Here is a 26,883-nt window from a genome sequence, read left to right on the forward strand (position 1 = left end):
TGCTCTCGGCCTCAGACCGCCCGCGGGGGGACTCCAGGGCACTGGGTTCTTCCTACATCCTCCACCACAGCCAGCCCAGGGCGGAGAGGAGGGTCAGAGGCCCTGGGGGCCTTGGGGCCGAGTTCTCCAGGGATCCTGGGCCTGGGGAAAGAGAGAGGGTCAGGGGAGGAGGCCCAGAGTGGGGAGACCCCACGTGTGTCTCTCCCGAGCGTCTTGTCTCTGCTCTGAGGGTGCTGTCTGAGGATGCCTCCTGGGGACCTTTCTGGGCTTTCACTCAGTGTGCCTGTCCTCTGACTGTTTTAGTCTAAGCATCTGGCTGATGACTGTCTTCTCCACTTACAAAGCTCTCCCCACAGATCTTGGCAGGGCTGCCTTCTCCCGACCACTCAGGTCTCAGTTCAAATGTTACCCCCTCCAGGAAGCTTTCTCCGATGAGCTTATCCAATGCTACCGTCCCCAATTCTATTATTTATTTTCTTCGTAGCCCTTATTGATATGCAAAAAATTTTTTTGGCTTATTTATGTGTGTATGTATTCGTTGGCTTTTCATTTTACTTATGTGTCTACTTGTTTATTGCTTTTCTACTACTGCTAGACTGTAAGCTGTGCAAGTCCCTAGACCTTGGCTCTTTTGTGCATTGCTGTGTCCCGAGCACCCAATGCCTGGCCCTTAGTGGGCGCCCAATGAATGTGTCTGTAGAAGAGATCGGTTTCTTGCTCAGTCGAGGGTGCGTCTCTTTCCTAAGTTCGGGGAGAGTCCGGGTTCGGCCCGGCATCTCCACCTCTCTGGCCCCGCCCACTCAGCCCCGGCCCCACCCACGCCGCTCCGGCCCCGCCCCTCCTGCCGCTCAGGGACGCACGCAGGAGCCGCATGGAGGCGCTGGACATTCCCAGCCGGTTGGCTGCGCGACACGTGTAGTTGCCGTAATGCCGGGCGCTCACGTTGGCGAAGAGAAGCATCGAGCGGGTGCGCTCCGTCTGCACCTTCAGGCCCTCGGCCGTGCCACTGCTCAGCCTGCCGGGGATCCGGGTCAGGGACCAGGCCGCAGGACCCCGGCCCGGGGCCCTCTCCAGGCGGAAAGCCCAACCCCCTGTCAGGCTCCCCGATTCCCTGGAGACCCTACATTCTGTTCCCTACCCCAGCGACCCCTAGCCTCGGGTTCTAGCGCCCCATGGATCTCGGGCCACTCCCACCGACGCCCCTCTCCAGGCAGCCTAGCCCCTCAGGGACACTGGACTCTCTCAGTGTGTACCTCCGACCACTAGGGGCACCCAGGCCCCGCTAGACCCCAGATGTAATGGTCCCCTAACCCTAAAACTTCTCTGCTGGATCCTCAGTATCGACCCCCACCCCAGACCTTCTTCCTGAAGAGCTGGAGGAGACCGGGCTCCAGCATTCATCATCCTGGGACCCAAATTTCCAGTAAGCCACCACAGTTTCCCTGGGGCTCAGAGGACCCCAACACCTAGAAGCCGGACCCTCAAGTTCTCAGGAGCCAGTACTCTGCTCCCTCTGCCCCCCTCCCCGCGGTCCAAAGGACCAAGGACCCCACCACCACCACCATCACCACCACGGCCGGCCCCGGTGCCGTCCTCACAGTCTGTCATCCTTGTACCACTGGAAATCCGCGGGGGGCACCGCCATAGCTTCACAGCGCAGGAGGGCAGCCCGGCCCACGGCTGTGCGGGCGCTGGTCACGTCCGTGATGGTCGGAGGATCTGGTGAGGGACCAGGGTCAGCGAATTCTCCTAGCCGGGTGGGGACGAAGGGGTCCCACCCCCAGCCCGCTCCTCTCTCCTTACCAGGAGTCCAGGTCTCCAGCATCCCCCCCGCACAAAGACTCCTTCCTCGCGCAGACTCACCCCCTTCCTCCTCCCTCACACCCTTCATCCCCAGGGACCCAGGACCCGCCCCGCTTTCGTGCCCAGTGCCAGGGGGGCTCACAGTTGACTGTGACCAGCACGCGACGGCTGTCAGGCGCAGAGTTAACTCCGTTGTGAGTCACGCACTCGTATTCCCCGGCCTGGCCCCGCTGGATGTCGTAAATCTCAAGGATCTCACCTTCCGAGGTGAAGCCATCTGTGGTGGGAGGGGAGGGGAGGGGGCGGGGCCAGACACAAACACTTAACACGGGACAACACGGGCACAACACGGACACACATCAGCGGGGCGGACAGCGCAGGGCCTGGAGTGCCCGGGTCAGTGGGAATGGGGAGGGGCTTGCCGGGCCTGGGATCTCCTGCTAGGGGTGGGGCACAGAATGAGCATCTGGGGATTAGTAACTAGAACCCAGTGGGGAGGGTCCTAGAATTGGGGGCGTTCAGGGGATACAGTGATCTGGGAGTCCATACCTCAGATCATGTGACTCACAGGACCCAGTGGGGAGGATCCAGAGTTCTGGGATCTAGCCCTTGGGGCCCAAGGAATCGGGATCTGGTGACTGGGGTCAGCAATCCAGATATCTGGGGTCTCATGACAGAGCGCTGGCTCAGAAGACCCTTTGGGACTCAGAGCATCCAGGGATCCAGAAACTCGAGACCCGGACTGTGGGGCTCAGATGAACCACTAGGGGAGGATCCAAGGGTCTGAGACCTAGTTATTGGGTTCTGGGGTCTCAAGGGATCTACCGATTGGCACAATTGGTCTCCAAAGACCCAGTGAGTAAGGATCTAGGGATCTGGGAAATGGTAGTAGAGATCTAGGTAAAAGGGGAGTGGGTGATGTCTGGGACCTGGAATGTCCCTTTCAGGCCCCTTGGCACTCTGTTTGGGGGCAGCCATGGTTCTTAGCCCTAGCGCTGGAATCACTTGAAGGGCTTGTTCGGACAGACTGTGGTGGTGATGTGGGGAGGGGTGGTTCTGACTCGTTAACTCTGGGGTGGGCCAAAGAATGTGCATTTCTGTCAAGTTTCCAGGTGATGCCAATGCTGCCAGTCTGGGGACCACACTCTGAGGACCACTGGCCTAAGGCATCTGGCAGAGATGTAGTGATGTGAGCAGGAGACGGGAACGTGGGCCAGGGCCGCGGCTGTAACCTGGCTCTGGCCATCTAGTGGTAGGGGTCTGAGTCCAGGACAATCCTGTGAGCTGGGGGGAAAGAGACTGAGGCTACTGGGGTCGGGGATGTGGGGCAAGTTGGGATCTAGGAGGTGATTTGGAGGAAAGAGCCCAGGCCTGGGATGGCAAGTGGGGAAGGCTCTAAGGCTCTGGGGCCTTCCAGTGAAATAACAGGACCAGGGTAGGAGGGGGAAATCCAGTCACCACAAGGGTTCCGGGGGAATCAAAGGAGGGGGGTAATGGGAGATTCTGGGTACCTAGCTAGGGATATGGGGAATTGAGGGGCCCAGACTGCGGAGTGGGGGAAGGGGCTTTCGGCCAGGGGTGGGGTCCTCACCTCGGAGCTGCCTCCAGGTGACCGTGGGCTCCGGCCGCCCCACGGCCAGGCAGAGCAGGTTCACATTGCTCCCCTCGTTCACGGTCACAGGCGAAGAGATATTCACGATGCGGGCGGGGACTGCAGGCCGGAGGGAAGGTCAGTGAGAGGCCAGATGTGGGCTCCCAAGACCCAGGATCCAGGCCTGGCCCCTCCTCCTTCAGACCAGGATCCAGGCCCCCAGCTCCTCTCCCCTCAGACCCAGGGGTCCGGGCCCCCAGCCCCTCCCCCCTCAGACCCAGGATCCAGGCCCCCAGCTCCTCTCCCCTCAGACCCAGCGTCCAGGCCCCCAGCCCCTCCCCCCTCAGACCCAGGATCCAGGCCCCCGGCCCCTCCCCCCTCAGACCCAGGATCCAGGCCCCCGGCCCCTCCCCCCTCAGACGCAGGGGTCCAGCTGACACTCCTCTTTCTGTAAGCAATCCTGTGTGTTCCATTCCCTCTGGGTCTGGCTGCTTCTCCAGCTGCTGGTCTTGTCTTCCTCACTCCTTCTCAGTCTCTCTCCACCTTCCTCCTAACTTGGTTTCTATTTTCTCTCTTCTGGCCTGAATTCCTCCTGCCCCATCTCTAATTTTTTTTTTTTTTTTTTTTTTTTTTGCAGTACGCGGGCCTCTCACTGTTGTGGCCTCTCCCGTTGCGGAGCACAGGCTCCGGACGCGCAGGCTCAGCGGCCATGGCTCATGGGCCCAGCCGCTCCGCGGCATGTGGGATCTTCCCGGACCGGGGCACGAACCCGTGTCCCCTGCATCGGCAGGCAGACTCTCAACCACTGCGCCACCAGGGAAGCCCCCCATCTCTATTTTTATTGATTAGTATTACTATTAAAAAAATTATTTAACGAATGCCCGTGTGGTGCTTGCTGTGTGTAACTTTACGGTGTTCTAAGTGTTTGGCAAAAATTAACCCATTAAACCCGCACTACTCCCTTCTGGGGTAGATGTTGCTCTACTCATCCATTCTAACACACAGGGGCGTTTCCCACCTCCACCCCACCCGTTTGCACATTTCTCCAATCAGGATGGCTTTATGATGTAGGACGCCAGTGTTTCACTGGGAGGGGTTTTTTGTTTTGTTTTTTTTTCCATTTCTAGCCAGGTGCCCCTTCCAGCTGACGATGTTTTGGACTTGATACATGACAGCGTCATCCCTGTTTTGCAGATGCGGAGTCTGAGACCGCCCGGCTTGCTCTGGGTCCCTCAGCCCCTGGGTGGTGGCGGTGAGCTCGGAACCTGGAGGACTCTGGCTTCAAGTCGGGGCTTGTCAACGGCCCCGCCGGGCTGTCCCTGTGGTCCCGTCTCTCCAAGTGCTCCCTGCACTCCAGACCACCTCTGATGCCACGTGAGGCAGCCTCCTGCCCTCTCCGTGGATTTCTCCAGCCCCACCTCTCCCACTCTGCGCATCCAGCCCCCGCACGTGCTCTTCTTTTTCCGGGACCAGCCCTGCACCCACCTGAAGGTCTCAGCTCAGACGTTATGTCTGGGAAGCTGCCTCTCCTTGGAAAGTCACCTCCAAAGGGGCAGGGACAGCCTGCCTGGCTCCTTCTCTGTCCCCAGCCCGCGGAGCAATGCTTGCAGGTAGTAGGTGCTCCATAAACAGGGCTGAGTGAATGAATGCGGTCTTCCTCCGAGTCCACGCTTGGCCCTGTAGCTCTCCTGCCCTAGAAGTTGCCTGTGACTTTCCCTCCCTCTGCTTGGCTGGAATTCGTGAGGGCAGGGTGTGTGTCTGCCTTCCCATGGCTGTGTCCCAGGGATCGGCGAGGACATGAGGGTCCCCTGTCCCCTGTGCCCGCCGCCCGGGCCCATCCCGCCCACCCCCACCCAGGGCCTCAGCTGAGGGCTCACCGTGGACGATGAGGTAGACCTGAGTGGTGTACGGCTGGCGGCGGGTCTGGAAGGAGCAGGTGTAGAGGCCCTCGTCGCCCAGCCCCACCTGGGTGATGAGGATGGAGAACTCCTCAGGCGTGTTGGTGAGCAGCCGTACTCTCGGGTCGCTGGTCCAGCGGTCGTTGCCCGCGTACAGGATGTTGGAGCGGTTCAGCCAGGCCACTCGGGTCACGTGCTCATCGATGAAGCAGCTGGCGGGGAGGACGAAGGCAAGATGGTTTTCTTCTCTCCCACACCACCCCCCGGCCCTCCAGGGTCCCCCATCATGGGGGCTTGGTGGTGGGGGGGAGGAAGGCCCACTGCATCTCCAGTTCCCACTGCAATCCTTGGAGGCAGGTGTGACTGCACCCACTTTACAGGTGGGCAAACTGAGCCTCAGAGAGGGAGAGCTGTGAGCCCAAGTGCACAACAGAATGACAGCTGATGGCTATTGAGTGATTGTTGTGTGTCAGAGACCCAAGAAGAGGGGGGAAAGACACACTGGGGGAGAGGGACAAAGGTGCAGAATGATGGGGGACCCAGAGATAGAAGGATAGAGACCCAGAGAGAGGGGGACAGAGACTCAGAGAGAGGGGGACAGGGATCCAGAGAGAGGGGGACAGACGCAGACTGGGGAGGCAGAGAGCTGGGGTGTGTAACCCCGGCTCTCACCGAGAAGCCACAGTGTGCCAGGCTCTCTAAGCTCAGGGCGTGTGTACAGACTCTTGAATCCTCACAACAACCCAGGTGGTGGTCACCATTCCTCCACCCATTTGACCGATGGGGACACTGAGGCCCAGGGGTGGGCCTGGGCCCAGAGTCTGGGCCCCAGTGACTCTCTCTTGACGGGGAGGTGTGGGCTGTGCCTGGAGATCAGGACCATTTCCCCCCAAGGAAGGTGAAGGGGCAGCACCCTCCGGGTCTCCCTACCTTAGCGTGGCGTTGTCACCTTCGCACACTGTGTAGTTGTCCGCAGGGGAGCTGAACTCCAGGCTCTGGGACAGCAGCCCTGTGGAAGGGAGGGCAGCTCAGCTCGGCGGGACTGTACACATCTGTACACACACACACACACACACACACCCCTGCAGATACAGACACTTCCCACACCCACCGGCATACACGTTCACTGTTGTTTTCAGAGACACACATGGCAGACACACTCAGAGCAGACACACGCAACACCTTCCCACAAGCCCACACTGACCCAGACTGGGACACACAAACCTATGCACCTCCAGAGACAGCACACAATCACAGCACGCGAACACACGTGTATGTGCACACAGACACACATACACACTCAGAGATGCTGTGTACAGACGTGCACACACACAGACATGCACAGCTTCACAATTACAGAACGGCATATGTGCAGATACAAAGAGATATGCACAGATGTGCACACAGGTACGTATACAAGCACAGATAGACACGGCACAAGGCACACACATACATGTTCACAGTGTACAGACACACAGACACACAGATTCAAGAATACACACATACATACGCAGATATCCGCGTACACAGGCACACATACACATATTCACAGACTCATGGGTACATAGATATACATATACACAGATACATATACAGATGTAACAGACACACGCACACAGATACAGTTACACACATTAATTCAGAAACACGTGGAAAGACACGCTTCAGGGAGATCCTCAACACCCACATAAGTGCACACAGACATCCAGACATGCAAATGCAAACACGCACACAAACGCGGATGGACACAAATATCCACGCGGACACACGTCTATCACAGACGCCCAGGACGCACTGAGGCGTGCTACAGGGAGCCTCGCGTCTACACAGACTCCCCCGTGTGCCCGTGCCCGGTGGGGCACGCTCTTGAGGACGCATGCCCACGCCTGCCTGCGCGCTGCAGCGCCCCCCCCACCCCCGCCATTCATCTCTCTGTGGACCGTGGCCAGCGGCTGGACCGGGGCCAGGGAGTGGGAGCTGGGCACGCGGAGGCGGCGGATGGAGACAGCACCAGGAGGGGAAAGGAGGCGACCGGATGACCTTGGACGCCAGGGCGGCACGGGTCTACACGGGGCTGCCCTGGCCCCCACCCCAGGATGAGGACCTAATTAATCTAATGAGTTAATTGCCCGTGCCCCGCCAACGACTCCCAGAGGCCCTCTCCATCAGCAGCGCCTCTGGACGGGGCTGGGCCAGAGCCAGTGCAGTGGGCTCGCCAGGCCCTGGGGGTTCGCAGCCCCTCACCCTGGGCTCGCCCGGGCCAGAGTCGCTCCTGTAATCTGAAGGGCCCTGGAGGGAGGGAAGGGACTTGCCCGTCCTGAGCTGTGCAGAGAGGATGCTGCCACGCAGAACCCTAGGAAGGAGGGGGCGGCCAGGGGACAGACAGACACACACACAGTCACCAGGGTCCAGGAGAGATGCGCAGAGCCAGCCCCGGGGCCAGGAGATAGTCCCACGCATGGCAATGGGTCCTGCTCAGCGGGACAGAGACCTAAATACTCATGCTGACACACACAGCCCAGGACACACACCCAGCAGAAGGTCAGTTAGAAAAGACAACTCTCTCCCAGAAGCATGCCTCTCAGCCACCGGAGGGACATGGCACCCTGATCCGCCCCACCATATACAACCGGCCCCACACGGTTACACTGACACCAGCAGGCCCTCACACGCAGGTGCAAAGTCTACACGTGGTTACAGCCCTACCTGGAGGGCTGTCTCTCTCTCTCTCTCTCTCTCTCACACACACACACACACACACACACACACACACACACACACACACTGGCTGAATTGGTCACAGTGACACTACCAGCCGGAGGGCTGTGCTCATCGCCACGCCCTACCCTGGAAAGTCGTGCATGAAGATGCGGCCTGTGCAGGGAAACAGCGACACAGTTGTAGCCTCTCAAATACAAAGGGGCTGCCCTGGGCCAAGAATAGGGTGCGTGCACTCACGCTGTCACCTCTGATCAGATCACACACAGCCCTATCGCACACCCGCCACCCCCACAGGGCTTGTCATACCCCTGGTCACACACGTCCTAGACCAAGGTTTCTCCATCTCGGCACCATTGACATTGGGGGCCGGGTGATTCTTCATTGCGGGGCCGTCCTATGCAGTGTAGGATGTTCCGCAGCTCCCCTGGCCTCGACCCCCTAGATGCCAGTAGCTCCCCTGCCCCAACCAAAATTACATTGCCAGATACCTCCCAGGGGGCAAAATCACCCCACCTGCCCCCCTCCCCCCAGCCCTGTGACAGCCACTGTCCAGGGTTCAAGGAGGACAACCCCAGTCTGGGGGTTGCAGAGGAAGCTGTCTAAGGTGCCCCACTTCAGGGAAGAACCCGGGACTCCTGAGCTCAGGCTAGGGCCCTGGGGTGGGGGGTGGACCTCACAGAGGTGGGCAGGATCTTAATCATATGTACGGCAGACAGAAAGACAGACAGACGCACACTCCTTGCCAGAGGGATCTTTCCAACACTCGGCATGGCCCCCAGGACGAAGTTCCAGCCCCTCATCCTGGAGTCCGGGGCCCCGGCATCACTCTCCTGCCTCCTCTCCCCTAGTGTAGCCCAGCTCTGCATTTCCCACTTTTGCTCCCCTCTCCCTCCTTCCCACTGTTTGCCATCAAAATGCTTCTCCTTCTCCAGGGACCTCCTAGGAGAGATGGCCCATCCGAGCCCATGTGAGCTCCCGCTCTGCTCCCAGGGCTCCGTGGATCAGAGCTCTCTGCCTCCCCCAGCTGCCTCTCCGGGGCAGGACCTGGCTCAGGCCATCTGTTTCCCCAGCATGCCCAGCTGGGCCCTGGCTGTGGGCAGTCTTGGGAGATGAGTGATGAAGTTATCTCAAGTGGGTCTTCGATTCCTGGTCTGTGTGTCTATAAATTTGGATGTTGTGGGTCTGCATGTCTGTCTCATGCAGTTCCCAGACTCCAGGCTCAGGAGGACCCTCCATGCCGTGTGACCTTGGGTAAGTCCCTTCCCCTCTCTGGGCTTCGGTAAATGGGGGTGGGGGTCAGGTTAGCCATTCCACCACCCTGTCACTGGGCCCAGCCCCTCCCTCTGTCTCAGTCCCAGTCACCCTGCACTGTTTTCAGGTCTGCTTTCCTCACCAGACGGGAGCCTCTTAGGGCAGGGCCTGGGTCTCCCCACCTCCAGCATCACCCAGCTTAGGGCCTGGTCCACAGGAGGCCTCAAGAGATGTTTAATATAAAAATAAACAAGCTAGTGCACATGAGGTCCCCTCTGCAGGAATTCTGCTTGGGAAACTCTGACTCCCTACTCCCTCCAGCCCTAGTCTGTGTTCCCACAATGCCTGGACTACCTCCCTTATGGCTGTGGTGACTGTATCTGTCTCCCCCAGCAGACTATAAGTTTCTTTTTTTTTTGAGCATACCACGCGGCATGTGGGATCTTTGTTCCCTGACCAGGGATTGAACCCGTGACCCCTGCAGTGGAAGTGTGGAGTCCTAACCCCTGGACTGCCAGGGAAGTCCCAGCTATAAGTTTCTTGAGGGCAGAGCCTGGGTCTGACTCAGGTCTGTATCCCCAACATCTTCCAGCACAGGGCCTGGCCTGGAAAGCCTTGGGAAATATTTGTTGAATGAGTGAATGTAAATGGATTCCTACAACATGCTTTGCCACCTCTTGGACTCTTACACATTCTTCAAAACCCCAACTCAAACGACCCCTCCTCCAGAAGGACCTCCCTGACTGTTCAAGGCAGAGAGTCTCCACTCTCTCTACTGCGTACCCTCTGACTCAGCTGGGACAGTGTCCAGGGGTGTCTTTCCTACCTGGCCAGGAGTCCCCTGAGGGCCGAATCTTGGTTGTGTCCCCCAGAGCTGGGCTTAGCTCCGAGCAGGGAACTGTTTGTAGAGGGGATGGATGGTCTCTAGAGACTCGCTAAGAAAGCCCTAAGGAGTCTGGGCTGATAGATCAAATGTCTGTCCCCCCGTTTCTTGGCTGGGTGACCCCCGGCCAGTCTAAGCCTCAGTTTCCCCAACTGTAGAAAGGAGAAAAACAGTAGTTCGTCCCTCAGAGGGTTTTTTGTCAGGGATTCCATGAGGACGTGCAAGTAAAATGTTTAGCTCAGCACTTAGCAAGCAAAAAGGGCCCAAGAAGTGCTAGCTGTTCCTAACGGCACCTTCTTTTTAAAGAAACATCTATTGTTATCCCCCGGTTTGGTGTCGTTCCCCCGGGAGTGGAGGGAGTGGGGCAGAGCAGATCTGGCCTGTAGGTTGCTCTATGCCCAGCACCCACCCGAGTCGGCGACGCATGTACAGATGCGCTGTCAGCATCTGCTCTGCCATGACCCTGCCAGCATGACCAGGCTGCTAAAAGAACGGACCGGGGAGCCGGGCCGCCAGGGTTGAAATCCCAGCTGTGCCACTGGGTTGCACAAGTTACTTCCCCTCCCTGAGACTCAGTTTCCCCACCTGTAAGTGGGGATGATCGTCGTGCCTCCCTCATTGGGTTGTGGGGGAGAGGATGGGGGAGGTCACCCAAGCAACGGGCTCTATACAGTGCCTGCTAGTTAAGTGCTTGCAAACAGCTCTATGTGTGTTGGCTGATAGGATGCTTACGGGGCAGGTGCCAGCCTGGCAGGAGATCCAGTGGTGATGGGACGGACCACACGGGTCTCTGCCAGTCCAGACCAGTGGCTCTCATACCCGTTTGATAAACCAAGGGATGAAGGTTGCAGTGGGTGAATTCCCTTCTCTTGAGAGAAGGGGATTTCTGGGACTTCCCTGGTGGTGCAGTGGTTAAGAATCCGCCTGCCAATGCAGGGGACACGGCTTCGAGCCCTGGTCCAGGAAGATCCCACGTGTCGCGGAGCAACAAAGCCCACGAGCCACAACTACTGAGCCTGCGCTCTAGAGCCCTCGAGCCACAAATACTGAGCCCGCGGGCCGCAACTGCTGAAGCCTGTATGCCTAGAGCCCGTGCTCCGCAACAAGAGAAGCTTGTTGAAGATTAGCCCCCGCTCGCCGCAACTAGAGAAAGCCTGCGTGCAGCAACAAAGACCCAACGCAGCCAAACAACAAAAAAAAAAAAACAGAAAAAAAAAAAAAAAGAAAGAAGGGGATTTCTAACAAGCTGAGTGACCTTGAGTTGGAGATAAGAACCATCTGCCGCCCCTCAAAGGAACTTAGGTGGAAATGGGACCCTCCAATGCAGGGGATGCTTAGATTTCACCATCCCAGAACTCACAGATGGGGAACCCGAGGCCCAGGAGTGTGTGTGAACTTGTGGCGGGCGTCTGGGGAGCTGGTGGCAGAAGCCCGGCTGGAGGGAGGGGTGGGGGCCACGTGAGTGCGGGTCCGTGTGGCTTTGGCAGGGAAGAGCCGTGAGAAGGGGCTGGGCCTGGTCTAACGGCCACTGAGGAGCCCCCAGAGCCCTCTTCCTCTTTGCTGATCTCCCAAGTCCTTCTTATCACTGATGCCCGTAGTCTGGTTGCAGAGCCAAGAGCCCGGGAACCTTCCACATGCTGCCTGTTCCTTTCCGCTGGTTCTCACCGCAGGGCCTTTGCCTCTGCCGTTCCCTCGGGATCTTTCCAAGGCTGGTTTCTCCCGTCCTTTCAGTCTGAACTTCCCTTCAGCTGCTCAGACACCACCTGAGGTCACAAGGCCAACTTGTCTGCCGAGTCATTCTTTTTTTTTTTTTTTTTCTCTCGGTACGCGGGCCTCTCACTGCTGTGGCTTCTCCCGTTGAGGAGCACAGCCTCCGGACGCGCAGGCTCAGCGGCCATGGCTCACGGGCCCAGTCGCTCCACAGCATGTGGGATCTTCCCGGACCGGGGCACGAACCCGCGTCCCCTGCATCGGCAGGCGGACTCTCAACCACTGCGCCACCAGGGAAGCTCCGCCGAGTCATTCTTATTTTCTCTACGTGAATCGTCACATTCTGAAATTAGCGGTTTACTTCTGAGGTTTTTTTTTAGTTTGTGGGATCTCTCTCCATCCCACTAGGATGTAAGCTCTGCGAGGGCAGGGACTTCACTGCTGTGTTTATAGATTCCCAGTGCTTAGAACAGCGACTATATGCGCAGTAAATACCTGTTAAATGAGCCGACGAGGTGGCGCCCCCAGTCCAGACAAACCGGGGGGGCCTGGGGGGGTCACCCACGCCCAGGTTCACCCTGTCCCCACTCCGTGTAATATGGCAAAAGAATTGCCCCCAAATCTCCTGCAGCATCTACTTTTGTAAGTGGATGTATGTGTGTGTGTTGGCATAAAGTATTTAGGGGAAAAAAAAAAAAAGGAACGATAGAATAATATCTACAGATGTTGCGGAGGTAGAGTTAAGTGGGAAAAAAAAGCCAGTTTTGCAGAGAAATGGCTGTATTTTGTTTCTATCTGGGGAAAAACATCAACAAACTAACCAATCCCTTACAGATGCTGAACTGCGTGTCTGACGGTGTAGGTGGGAGAAGGCTGGGGACGCCGGCTCCCTCTCGAGAGTGGGTTTGGGGAGGGTAGGGGAGCGGGACACAGTGGGGTTTGCTCTTATGCATATTTGTAGTGGATGCTTTCCTCCCGTAATCTGGAAACCATCCAATGAATAAAAGAGAGGAGGAGATGCAGTTTGGTGTATCTTCCACCGGCTTTTGCTCAGCCCCAACGGTCAGAGGGTGGTGGGTGAGGGGGGCTCTCTTTCTGCCTCCCTAATCCCGTCTCAGCTCACCCCCCACCCCGCCCTGTCCCCCTTGCTTGCAGTTCTCTGATGGGGGACAAAAGGCTCAGAGATGGGACTGGACTTGACCTAGGTCACAGACCACCTCCTGGCTCCACTAAGATCCCAGCCCAGCACCTGTGAACAGCAGTGATTTCTAGGGTTCTGAAGAGTAGAAGTAGAAGGAAATGGGAAGTTACTTGAGAGTGAAGGAAGAGAGACAGAGAGAGAGCTAACAGGAGACAGCCAGAGACAGTGAAAGGACAAGGAGGAAAATGAGTGGGCGAGATGAGACGTGAGCTCCCAGAAGTGAATGAGGACCAAGGTACATCTCAGGGGCCAGAAAGAGGCAGAGAGACACACGGGCTGTGACATGGAGACGCAGTTCCAGAGGCAGGGAGGGACGCATGTGAAATTGTGTTGATCCCAGCAGGGATGGAGAGAAGGGGACCCAGAGACAGAGACAAATGGAATGTCACCCAGAGCCAGGGAGCCTCCGGAAATGGCCGAGACGTGAGAGAGACCTAAAGAGACAAGTGACAGAGACAGAGACACAGACAGGCAGGGATTCAGACGGGTCAAGTGGGAGGGGCACTCAGACGGTCTGCACCAGGGAGGGAGTGACCCTCCGGCTCAGCATCCTGGGTCCTGTGTGTGCAGGGCCGGGTTTGTGTGACCGTGGGTGTCTGCAGGTGCGGCTCCGGGTCAGACCAGGGGGATGGGTGTTTATGTGGCTATGCGAGATCGGTGTGTGTGGGCGGGTGGCTGAGAGCCGCTGTCGCTGTCTCGCTGAGACTGTTGGGGGTTCTAGGGTGTTCCCGACTGTGTGTCCCTAACTCTGTGATCCTGGCTTGGGGCAGGGCCTGGGGGAATGCTCTGGAAGCACAGAATTAACCCTGTCCCCTGCCCCCCGCCTCCTTGCTCTCCCCTCCTCTCCTTTGGGGGCATCTCCTGGACCATCCCCAGGTTGCAAGCCCGCTGGGGAGACACGAGATCCAGCTACACGTCCTCTAAACAGAGACTGCCAAGTTCACTCCCCAGCCCCCCCCCCCCACTTTCCATTCTCCCCTTCCTGCTCTGCAAAAGACCAGCCCCAGTCCCCCTCCCCCACTGGGAGAGCTGAGTTTAACCCTTTGACCCCGTGTTAACCCTTCCCTTCCCTCCCTCCTCAATCGGCCCGTCTCTTAGGTTCCGTTCTGCCCCAAACCCAAATATTCAGCCAGAGCTTTCCACATCTGAGTCCCCAGCCCAGCACCCCAACTTCTTGGATCTCCAGCTCCATTGCCTCCCACATAACTGCAACCGTCCAAATACTAATACTTTCTCCCAACCTAGACCACCCAGCTGGGGGATTTCAGCTGCTTCCCAGCTGGGAGACCAGACCCCACCCCCTTCTTTTCCCGGCCCTGGGACGGAGGTCTATAGACACCCCTGCCCCCTCCTCTTACTGACCCTGGGAAGACACCATCCCCCCAACCTTTCCCCAGAAACGCCTACCCCAGCCCTCAGGCAGGGACCCCCTGCGGGACCCTCTCCACGCAGAGATGAAGACCCCCGACGGGGCATCCCCCTTCCTACCCTCCTCCCACCCCCACCAACTCAGTTCAGAGATCCTGCCCGGGGACCCTTACTTAGCTTCTGAGCTCCCTCCCCGATCCCGAGCCGCAGACTCCCGCCCCCAGGCCGGGACCAGGTGTCCGAGACCCTCTCGCCGGCCCGGAGAAACAGACCTCCGCCCCTAGGCCCAGGCTCGGGCCCCAGGACGCGGACCCCCGCCCCCGGGCATGGATCCAGACGTCCGAGGACCCCTTTCCCAGCCAGAGGATGCAGCCCCCGCCCCCGAGCCCAGACCTCCGCGTCCGGGGGCCTCCTCTTCCCTGCTCAGGGTTGCGCCCTCCCCCGCCCCCAATCCCCGCCCGGGACCCTGGAGTCCCGGCCGAGCCCCCCGCCCCCGGCGCTGCGGTACCTCGACTGATGACGGCCAGGCCGGCCAGGGCGGCGGCGGCGAGAAGCCGGAGCCGGGCCCCGGGCGCAGGGGGGGGCATCGCGGCAGCAGTGGCGCGAAGGGGGAGGGGAAAGGGGGGGCCGGTCCGGGGCGCGCGAGGCCTGGGGGGAGAGGGGGAGGGGGAGGGGGACCCCGCCTGCGGCTGCACCGGCCCGGGGGGCGGCGGGGGCGGGGGGAGGGGGCTGGGGGGGCGCGACGAGGCGGCCGGAGCTGCTGCAGACCCGGGGAGGGGGCGGTGCTGACGGGCAGGAAGGCCGACCAATCAGGGGAGGCGGGGGGCCAGGGAGGCGGGGCCGAGGAGGGTTGCTCTTTGGAGGGAGAGGCCTTTGTTACTGCGGCCCGGCCCCTACCCCCTCCCGCCCCCTCGATCCACAGGGCTTCCCACCTCGGATCCCTAGAACCCCGGGTCTGGGACACTTTTCCTGGAGCCCACCTCCCTCCTGCTTCAGGTCCCAATCTCATCCTCCCTCAGACCCAGAAATTCCGGTCCCCCAACCCCAGGAGTCCGGCCCCCAGCCCCCTCAGGCCCAGGAGTCTGCTCCCCAAGTCCCCACCTCCCCCGGACCCAGGAATCAGAACTCCCAGCCCCCTCTTCCTGTGGGACATAGTTCCGCTTCTCCATCTACTTTCATGAATAACACTGACTTTGGGGTGAAATTTCCTTCTTCCGTCCATCCCAACCCTCATCCCCAGGAAAATAGGGGAATGGGGAGAGACTGGGGGACCTGACCTTGGGAGATGGTAATCCAGGGTTCAGGTACGGAGAATCCCCACTGCTCATTCTTTCAGTCACTTGGCTGCGGGCGGGACCTTGGACAAGTCACTCCTTTCCCCAGAATCTCAGTGTCTTCCCTGCAAGATGGAATCATCTCTATTTCTCAAGGTTATTGAGAAGAATAACGGAGATTCTGGGGAGGGTGCTAGCTCAGCCCAGTGCCCTAACAACCTGAAGTTAGCTCTTTCTCCTGGTCCCACTATGCATCCATTTACCGGGTATAGTCCTCCCTCCTGGCCCACCAGGTGAGGCATCCCTGTCCCCTGTGCCCCCATCTAGCCTCTGAGGCAAGAGAACAATCCCTGAGCCTACTCCATGTCTGGGGCACTTGGAGGCAGAAGTTTTTGAAGTCACCCCCTAGGGGCTGTTTAACTGCAAAAGCACATCCATCCTCTATTCCTCCCCCCAACCCCCAAATCCAATCTGTCTGCAAGAGAAGCTAGCTTGGCCTCCACCTTCAAAACAGATCTCTATTCTGTCCTCTTCTTCCCACTCCACCCTTCCCTGAGCTGTCACGTCTCCCCTGGATGACTGCTCTGAAGGCAGCAGCCAATGCCCTGGTCTCTAGGCCTCCACCTTCAGATCAACAAGCACTGAACCATAGACCAGCTGATGCTACTGCACTGCCTCACTCACTTAACGCCAGCTGCTGTGGCCTTCATTCGGCTCCCTGAACAAGCCCAACTCGTTCCAACCTCAGGGCCTTTGCACTTGCTGTTACCTCTGCCGGAATGCTCTTCTCACCAGATTGGCACAAGACTCTTATCATTCAGGTCTCACCTTTCAGAAGCCTTTGTTGGGACTTCCCTGGTGGTCCAGTGGTAAAGAATCTGCCTTACAACGCAGGGGACGTGGGTTCGATCCCTGGTCAGGGAACTAAGATCCCACATGCCTCGGGACAAGCCTGCATGCCACAGCTACTGAGCTCGTGCGCCTCAACTAGAGAGCCTTTGAGCCCCAACTGCAGTGCACACATGCCCTGGAGCCCACGCGCCACAACTAGAGAAGAGAAAAATCCACCACCACAACCAGAGAGAAGCCCACGCGTGACGGTGAAGAGACGGCGTGCTGCAACTAAGACCTGACACAGCCAAAAATAAATAAAGTGAAAAAAAAATAATAAATCTTCAAAAATAAGCCTTTGTTGATCATGCTATCCAAAGTAACCCCTACTCCCAATGCAACAGCTCTCTGTGACATTGGTTTTGTTTTCTCCATAGCCTTTACCGTTCCCTTATTTCACGTGTTCACTTGTTTGTTTTCAGTCACTTCCCTTCCCCCGCATCTCCCGCTTCCAGAATGTAAGCTTTGCTAAGGCAGGGTTTTGTGTTTTTGTTTGTTTGTTTAATTGAGGTATAGTTGATTTGCAATATTATATTAGTTTCAGGTGTACAATATAGTGATTCAAAATTTTTACAGATTTTACTCCATTTAAAGTTATAAAATACTGGTTCTATTCCCTGCGCTATACAATATAATCCTATAGTTTATCTCTTTTTTTTTTTTTTTTTTTTGTGGTACTCGGGCCTCTCACTGCTGTGGCCTCTCCCGTTGCGGAGCGCAGGCTCCGGATGCGCAGACTCAGCGGCCATGGCTCACGGGCCCAGCCGCTCCGCAGCACGTGGGATCTTCCCGGACCGGGGCACGAACCCGCGTCCCCTGCATCGGCAGGCGGACTCTCAACCACTGCGCCACCAGGGAAGCCCCAGTTTATTTCTTTTATACGTAGTAGTTTGTACCTCTTAATCCTCCACCCCATCTTGCCCCTCCCCCCTTCCCTCTCCCCACTGGTAACCACTAGTTTGTTCTCTACATCTGTGAGTCTGTTTCTGTTTTGTTATATTCATCCGTTTGTTTTATTTTTTTTAGATTCCACATATAAGTGATAACATACAGTATTTGTCTGTCTGACTTATTTTACTAAGCATAATACCCTCCGGGTTCATCCATGTTGTTGCAAAAGGCAAAATTTCATTCTTTTTTCTTTTGGCTGAGTGATATTCATATATATACATATATGAATATTTATCCATTTATCTGTTGATGGACACTTAGGTTGCTACCACGTCTTGGCTATTGTAAATAATGCTGCTGTGAACACTGGGGTGCGTGTGTCTTTTCAAATTAATGTTTTTCATTTTCTTTGCATAGATGCCCAGGAGTAGAATTGCTGGATCATATGGTTGTACTATTTTAGTTTTTTGAGGAACCTCCATACTGTTTTCCACAGTGGCTGCACCAATTTGCATTCCCCCCAACGGTGTAGAAGAGTCCTCTTTTCTCCACATCCTCTCCAGCATTTGTTATTTGCGCTTTTTGCTGATAGCCATTCTGACAGGCGTGAGGTGATAGCTCAGCGTGGTTTTGATTTTCATTTCTCTGGTGATTAGCAATGTTGAGCATCTAGGACAGGTTTTTTTTTTGTTTGTTTCTGTCGGCTTTTGCTCAAGGCTTATCTCCAGAGCTCAGCCCAGTGACTGACACCTAGTAGGTACTCAACAAATAGGTACTGTATGCATGGGTTGGATGAGTTGCTAGCCCTATTTGGATAGATGGAGAGAACGAAGATCCAGAGACGGAAAGGGACCCCCCGACGTTAACACAGCCAGGTGGCGTAAGAGCTGGTGGTGTGCCGCTGCTTGGTCACACTGATTTGTGAGAACTGATGGTTACGTTTTCAGGAATTTTCAAAATGGATGTTAAACAATTGTTAGCCTGAAATTGGACGTGACGGAAGTATTTACACGGTGGCAACTGGCAAACACTACAAATCAGTACTTTTTGTCTGAGAGCCATTGTACCAACACACCCCTGTACAAAATCCATTGGGGTCCTGGCAAAAGGTCATTTATTGCTTCCCTATGATGAGGCTTAGGTTGAGGACAGCGTTCTCTCTTCCTGGAATGACCCGTCCCAGGTCTGATGACAATATGAGCACTTCCTACGTGCAGGCATCTTTCTGAGCACATCTTACATTCTCCTTGAAACCTTATGATGTCCCTGTGGGTGTGTCTTATCTTTACCTCCATTTCACAGATGAGGAAACAGACATAGAGAAGTAAAAGCAGAGAAGTAAAACAGTAAAGGAATTCCCCAAAGCTGTAGACACAGCTGAAGACATTTGCCATATGTGTATCTGATAACGAACTTATAGCCAGACTATATCAATGTAAAGAGCTCCCACAAATCAACAACAAAAGAGACGACTCAATTTTTAAATGGGCAAAAGACTTGGACAAATACTTCACAGAAAGAGGATTTCTAATAAGCACCTGAAAAAAATACCCAACACCATTAGTCATCAGGGAAATCAAATCAAGACCACTCACTAGAATGGCTAAAAGGACTGATAGTAGCAAGTGTTGGCAAGGAAGTGGAGCACCCGGAACTCTCATACCCTGCAAGCTTACTTGCCCTTTGACCTCAAGGGGGGTCTGGCCAAAGGGAGGCACAGGCAGAACACTGAAGGGTGGCTGGAGGATGCTCTGGTCCTTGCCCGCTGCCCTACATTGGGGCCTGTCAGGTGGGCCCTTGGCCACGGCCCCGGTTCTCAATAAGGCCTCAGAGACACCGTTTCTCTCCCTAGTTCCTCAAGGACACAGCAGAATTTGGAAGGAATCTTTTCCTTTTGTTCCTGGTTCCTGGGAGCCTTACCATCCCTGTATCCCTAACCCTGCTCGCACCTCTGTGAATGGTACCTTTATCACAAAGTCTGTTTAAGAATCCCACTGGAGGTGGCTGTCTCTTTCCGGCCAGGACCCCTGCTGTCCTAACACTATTGGGGTTTCACAGTCGAGGCCCAAAGTCCCCTGAAGATGATTCTTAGAAGGCTCAGGAGTGTGGAAGATGCTCCATTTCATACCTAACAAGTGAAATAAAGATTCTGATGGCCACAGATACTATTTTTTCATACACTGGATAGGCAAAGTTCAAAGGACCCAGAAACATGCCAGGTTGGCGATAGCAGTTGTTGACAAGAGTGAAATCGGTTCCCTTTCTATGAAGGTCACGTTGGCATCATCCCTGGAAACTATGTACCTCACCCTTAACCTTGAAAGTCCATATCCAGAATTTTCTCCTGCAGGTGTGTTCTCATTCATGCCCAACGGCTGAGGGAGCAGATCATCGATATAGCATTGTCTGCAGTGCTCAGAGGACAAGCTACCTAAATACTCAACAAAGGACTGGTTTGATACATTATATGCATTGATAGGCAGCTGGTAAAGAGTGAGGTTAATGATACAGACTGTGTGGTGTTCTGTAAGTGAAAGGAAGCAAAGTACGTAATGCAAATGTGTAACACACACATATGCTTGTAGGTCCATCTTATTCCTCTAGAATAGGCTTTCTCAGTCTTGGCATCGCTGACATTTGGAGCTGGGTGATTCTTTATGGTGGGGGCTGCCCTGTGTGTTGAAGGGTGTTAACCAGCATCCCGGGACTCCACCCACTAGATGTCATGACAACCCAGACGGTCCCCTGGGAGGGGCAACATGAATCCTGGTTGAGACCCACCTCTCTGGGAGGAAACACTAGGCACCAGAACAGTGTTTGTCTCTGGGGAGGAGGACCATGCTCCAGCCTGTCTCGGAGATGCGGAGAAGTGGCCCTAATGGGCGCAGTTCCTAGGAGCAGCCAGGAGACAGCAGGTGCACCCAGATGGACTTGGCTTTGCCTCTCAGGCTGTGAGCCCCTGGGAAGGAGCCTCCCCTTTCTGAATCTCAGCGTCCTCATCCTCGAGGGCCTAGCTCCCATCTCACAAGTTTGCAGTGTGACCATAGGGAGGCTTCTGAACCTCTCTGGGCCTCAGTTTCCTCCTCTGTGAAAGGGTCACAATGACCAGAGCACAGGGCCGCTGGGTTAAGTGAATAAGGGCTGAGGGCTTGGGTCACTCAGTCCTGGCCAGTGCCATTATCATGGTCGTTGCCATCACCTCCTGAAGGGACAGAGGAGGTTTATACAAATCTGTCTTCCCGTGATCTCCTCTTTCTCTCCCTCTGTGCATCTCCCCTTCATCCTTCTTTCTCTCTGGTTTTTGTCCCTGTCTCCGCCTCCTTGTCATTCTTCGAGTCCCATTATCTCTCAGAGACTCACCTGTACCTCCTGCACTTCCACCTGGCCTCAGACAGGTGCGCAGTGAAGGGTTAACTCAGCAGGCCTGGGCTGTCCAAACCCTGCCCATTTTAAACAGGACTGGCTCCCGGGAGGGAACCTCTAAGCCCTTGGAATGTCCTGATAAGAGTGTCTTTGTTTATCTGGGGACCTTGGGCCACACCAGATAGTCTATGCTAACAGTATGATTTATGGGGGATGCCTTGAGTCATGTGGTATCAGCTTGACGTCCTGGTGGGCGGTGGCCCTGGAAACTAAGAGCTACGTAACCAGCCTCCAATAAAACCCTGGACGTCGAGGCTCAGGTGAGCATCCCTTGTCGACAACACTCCGTGTATCTCGTCACACGTTGCTGCTGGGAGATCACGCAGACTCCCCACTTCGCTGGGACAGGACCACTGGAGGCTCCTGGCCTCTCTGGGACTCTGCCCTACGTGCTTTGCCCATGGCTAGCTTTTTTTTTCAAAGTAAATTTTAAAAATTTATTTAGTTTTGGCTGCCTTGGGTCTTCGTTGCTGTGCGCAGGCTTTTTTCTAGTTGCGGTGAGCGGGGGCTGCTCTTCATTGTGGTGCGAGGGCTTCTCATTGCGGTGGCTTCTCTTGTTGCGGAGCACGGGGTCTAGGCGCAAAGGTTTCAGTAGATGTGGGGCAGGCGGGTTTAGTTGCTCCATGGCATGTGGGATCTTCCTGGACCAGGGCTTGAACCCGTGTCCCCTGTATTGGCAGGCGGATTCTTAGAACCACGCGCCACCAGGGAAGCCCCCATGGCTAGTTTTAATCTCTATCCTTTTGCTGCAATAAATCGTGAGTATGAGAGCTTTGCGGAGTTCTGCGAGTCCTTCCCGTGAATTGCTGAAAAACAGTGGACATCAGCAAATGTCTGCTCAGAAGGGGGTGAGCTGTAGGCTCCTGGGGGCCCTCTGCGTGCCCCCCTCCCCCGCACGACTACATTTCAAGCATTTGATTCTTATCCTGGTGCAGAGTCTGTGCCTGGCCCGATGTCACACAGCCTGGGGTTGGAGCCGTGCCTGACCCCTTAGCGCCCTCTAGTGTCTCTCTCTTGACGCTGGAGGAAAAGGTTAGCCCTGTAACCACTTCTAGGAAGAGGATCCACTTTCCAACCTCATCTTTATTCATGGAGCTGCTGCTGGCTCCCTGCCGTCCCCACCCTGCCGCCCACTCAGGAGGAAAATGAAAAATTCATTTTTCCTGAATTCCGTCTCCGTGACTCCACGAGGCCCTAACTGATGGAGTGTGGGGTCTTTGAAGTCGAACTCAAGGATGTTGCCACGTGTGTTCTTACAATGAGAAAAACAACTTTTGAGGAAAATGCCTTTGTTTTTCCCACTTGTGTCTAGGTGTTTTATAGTGTGATAACTCTGCTCACACCCGGAGTCTGAACATTAGATAAGGACTTGAGTGTAGGATGCTCGCCATAAGTTCACGCTTTGTTTTTCCCAAGACACCTTTGAAAATAACCACTTGGGGGCTTCCCTGGTGGCACAGTGGTTAAGAGTCTACCTGCCAATGCAGGGGAGAGGGTTTCGAGCCCCGGTCCGGGAAGATCCCACATGCCGCGGAGCAACTAAGCCCGTGCGCCACAACTACTGAGCCCGCGTGCTGCAACTACTGAAGCCCGCATGCCTAGAGTCCATGCTCCACAACAAGAGAAGCCACCGCAATGAGAAGCCCGCGCGCCGCAACAAAGAGTAGCCCCCGCTCACCGCAACTAGAGAAAGCCCGCGCGCAGCAACGAAGACCCAACGCAGCCAAATATAATAAATAACTAAATTTATAAAAATTAAAAAGTAAAATAACCACTTAGAGTTAAGCCTGTGAACAGTTAGTGACCTGGCCCCAACCACCTTACAAGTAATAGGTGCTGCTACTCTGCGATCTCGGGCTTGCCAGTGCCCGGGGATGGAGGACTGCCCTTCCCCGGCTCAACCGCGCCCCCTTGCGTCTAGGATGTGTAAGTCACCAAAATCCTGTGACGCTACTCAGCACTGTGCGGGTGCTGTTGAAACCGCACCTTCCCCAAAGTGGGAGTTGGACGCTGAGGGAGCCATATGCCAGCCCCGTACGGGTGGCTTCTGCCTCCGCAGTTAGCAGGTCATAAGCTCATAAGCTGCATTATATATATATATATATATATATATATATATATATATATATATAAATTTTTTTTTAATGCAATATCCCAGCTCTGGCTTCTCCACCCGGTTCGTCCTGGAGGGTGGGGGGAGCCGGCCAGGCACAGCCCTCCTTGATTCGCCTGAGAGTGGATTGGGTGAAGGTTGAGGCCTGTTTGCAGTGTCGTCTGCCCCCTGCCAAGACACTCTGCTTGCCCTGCCCTGGCTGGAGCGCTCCAAGCCCCCTGGGTGCCCCCTGGTTTTGATCCTGTGGCTTACTGTGCCTGGACTGCCATCACCCCTCCCAGCTCAGGTGGCAACGCTCCAGCTCCCCAGGTGAGGTCAAGCCCCCCTACCCCAGCGCCGGCCCCCCGCCCTCCCAGAGGCTCCCTGTACACAACCCCTGGCCACGCAGGCTGTGACAACCTGGATTCGTTGCGGGCAGGACCTGGATCCGACCCATCGCCGTGCCCTCACTCCGGGGCCTGGCACACAGGAGGCCTCCGGGAGGTTTGTGGCAGCACGAGTGAGTGACTTCCTGGATCTTCCCTCTCCACCGGGAATTCGTTCTCATCCTCGCAGCCCTGAACCCGGGGTTCTGTTTGCGCTTGGCCTGAGGTGTTTGAATTCTGAATAAGGACACCTCCTGTTGGCAGGGGTTGGGTTTAAAGCAAGGGAGACCCCTCTGCGTCTGTGCTTCTGATGACATTTGCAAATGAGAGGCCCACGTATGGCTTTTCCTGGGCCCATGCTGTTTTTTTAAAAAACACGGTCTTGATTACCAACATGTTTGAATCCAGAAATTTCCCACGGAAATCTGGATCTCTGGGGAAAACCCCCCACAGATCCGGCCATAGAGATCCTATAGCTGCTTGGGGCGGGTGGGTGGTGGAAGGCGTGGGAGTGGAGACGGTGGCTGCGGGGCGGCCCCTTCAGGTGGGGCACCTGCTCTCAAGGTGGATGCTGTCCACCCAGGCTGCCTGGCTCCTGTGGGCTTGAGTTTGCAGCCTCTGCACTGGAGGCTTATAAGGTCAGGAGAAAATGATCAGGGACCCAGACAGCTGTTCCAGGGACCCAGGGGTCCTGAGCAGGGCAAGGTCTTGCTGTGTGGCCTGGGGCGCAGTGAGCCTCAGTTTCCCCGTTTGCCATGTGGGAATGGGGAGTATCTCCAGAGTCCATGCAGAGGGACCTATAGGGTCTCACTTCCCTTCTACGGGTCTCAGTTTCTCTCCCTGTGGAATGCTGGGGCTGGACTTTGTTGGTGGTCACTGTCACTCTGGTTCACACGGCCCCATGTGGCCTCTGCCATGGTAACAGTCCATAGCCTAGTACTGCCCCCTACAGGGTTCTTGTATTTCACCTGTGCTCCTGGGTGACTCAGGCCAGTCCAGACCTCGCTCCTCCAGGGCAGGGAGCAGGTGTGTGGGCTGACAGGAGGCCTAGCGGGGTGTCTGCCCAGTGAATGCGTGAGTGCTGAGCAGGGCCTCTGGCCTTAGCTTCTGAACGGCAGCTGCCGCTCCTGCCCTGCGGGTCTACGCAGGTCTTCCCCGGGCCGCTGGATCTAGGCGGCTGTGAGCCACGCGCTGGGCTTGATCTGTCCTGGAGTTCACGTGTCTGCGGTCTTCTTTCGCTCTCAAGAGCCCTAGACTGTGGGAGAAACAGATCCTGGCGTCCCTCTGCCGTGGGCAAGCCCCTTCCCCTTTAAGGGTCTCCCACAAACGGAGGGATCCAATTAGCTCCTTGAAGCCTCTGTTATGGGCTGAATTGTGTCCCTTCCCGCCTCACCCCATCCGTACGTTGAAGCCCTAGACCCCAGCACCTCAGAATGTGACTCTGTTTGGAGACAGGGCCTTTAAAGAGATGAGGTAAAATGAGGTCACATGGGTGGGCCCTAATCCAGTAGGATTGGTGCCCTCATAAGGAGGAGATTAGGACACAGACATACACCGAAGGATGACCACGCGAGGACACAAGAGGAAGATGACTGTCTACGAGCCAAGCAGAGAGGCCTCAGAAGGAATGAACCCCGCCCACACCTTGATCTTGGATTTGTAGTTTCCAGAATAGTGAAAAAATAAATTTCTGTTGTTTAAAGCCCCCAAGTCTGTGGTGCTTTCTTTCTTATGGCAGCACAAGCGGACTTATAAGCCCCCTTCTAGATTTTGCTCCCCTTTCCTGGTGGGGCAAGGGCTGCCTGTGGGCGGGGCAGTAGGTGGGGCTGGGACCCCTCAGGGTCGTCACCATCTGGGGCACAGCGGGCTTGGCTGCTGGAATGGGGCCACGGCTTGAAGAAGCGGACAGATGCTCTGCTAAGGCTGAGCCCTGGTTCTCCCGGCCGGTTGCCAGGTACCCGGGGGCTCTGGGAATCTTTGTGTCTAACGAGTGCCCTCTGGTGGCCTCAGCTGTGTAGCAGCCCAGCCCAGGGACTTACCTGTAACAGAAGCAAGTGAGGTTTCAGCTTCAGACTCCTTGGGTGTTTCTGGCTCCTCCAGCAGCTCTGGTTTCTTGAAGATCAGGGCCTCATTGGCCATGGGAATATGACTCTCCTCCCACCACTTACGCATCTTCATTCTAAGGCAATGAGCCCCATGGTTAATGCTGTGCTCAGTTCCCCCTGGTTCCCAGAAGGAGCCCTGGACTGGGGGTCAGAAGACCCAATTTCCCTCCGTTTGCTGGTTCTGTGAGCAGCATCGCCTCCCCTCATCCAATGGGGATACAAGTCCCTACTCTCTTGGCCTGGACCGTCTTCCCAACATCCTGTTCACAGCCCTCCCATGGCTCCCCCGTGTCCCCCGGGACAAAGTCCCCCAGCCCTCCAGCCTGGTGGCCCTTCATGACTGTGCCTTTCTTCTGCTTCTCTCCTGGCCCCCTAAAGTCTCCATATGTATGCAATTTTTTTTTATAGACAAATCTTTTTTTTTTAATTAAAAAAAATACTTTTTTGGCTGTGCTGCATAGCTTGTGGGATATTAGTTCCCCGACCAGGGATCGAACCCACACCCTCGGCAGTGAAAGGACGGGGTCCTAACCACTGGACCGCCAGGGCGTTCCCTAGAGAAATCTCTTCCGCATCTCTTCTCTTTCTCAATATTCCTGGCATATTCGTGCATATCAGTGTACAGAGAGTCCCCTTAGTCTTGTCACAGTTGTAAGTTTCTGGCCCTCCTCCCATGGAGAGGTGGGGTTTATTTCGTCTCCCCTTGAATCTTGACTAGCTTACGACTTTTTGTAAAAGAATATGGCAGAAATGACACTGTCAATTCCAGGTCTAGCCCTAAAGGGGACTGGCAACTTACGCCTTGGAAGAGACCACGATGAGAGGCCCTGAGACTACTTGGAAACGGGGAGGGGCCCGGCAATCTTCTGACTGTCCCCATCAAAATGCCACAGCCCAGCCCAGCTGCTAGCTAACTACCACCACGTGACCTCAGTAGATGCCACAGGAGGGCAGAAAAATCATCCAGTTGGGTCCCACCCACATTCCTGATCCATGAAATTGTAAGATACATTAAAACGATCATGGCTTAAAATCATGGCTTAAGTAGTAGGGCCGGGGGATTATGACAACAAAGCAACCAGAACTGTTGTCAAGTTCTCTTGACACCCACAACTGGAAGAGTTCTGACTACTGCGACTTATCTCCCTTAGTAACCACCAAGGTTCTGTTATCCTCCAAAGTTTTCCACCTGTGAAAACATGAACCCCAATGCCCCATGCTCTCCCTGGTTCTACTCTATCAGCTTTCCTGTGCTCTCATTCCAATCTCATGTTCCTCTTCTTTGATCCCACAGGTGGAAACTTCAAGGCCAAGACACCACGTTCTCTAGCACCTGTGAAGACCCTCTTGGTTTCCCCACTCCACAGGGTACAACTGGTTGCCCACTTGAAGTAC

General features: G+C 55.8%; 1 protein-coding gene across 1 annotated transcript; it reads right to left on the minus strand.

Annotated features, from left to right (window-relative positions):
- Positions 1–6: 6 nt before the first annotated feature.
- Positions 7–15,013, minus strand: IGLON5 (IgLON family member 5). The gene is made up of 8 exons (XM_065898615.1): positions 14,935–15,013; positions 6,223–6,301; positions 5,272–5,504; positions 3,395–3,514; positions 1,946–2,080; positions 1,599–1,719; positions 861–1,015; positions 7–141 (listed from the first exon to the last, which is right to left on the minus strand). The coding sequence occupies exons 1-8, from the start codon at positions 15,011–15,013 to the stop codon at positions 53–55; spliced, it is 1,011 nt and encodes a 336-aa protein (XP_065754687.1). The 3' UTR covers positions 7–52.
- Positions 15,014–26,883: the final 11,870 nt, after the last annotated feature.

The sequence above is a fragment of the Phocoena phocoena genome, chromosome 20, assembly GCF_963924675.1.
Source record: "Phocoena phocoena chromosome 20, mPhoPho1.1, whole genome shotgun sequence".
Lineage (NCBI taxonomy): Eukaryota > Metazoa > Chordata > Mammalia > Artiodactyla > Phocoenidae > Phocoena > Phocoena phocoena.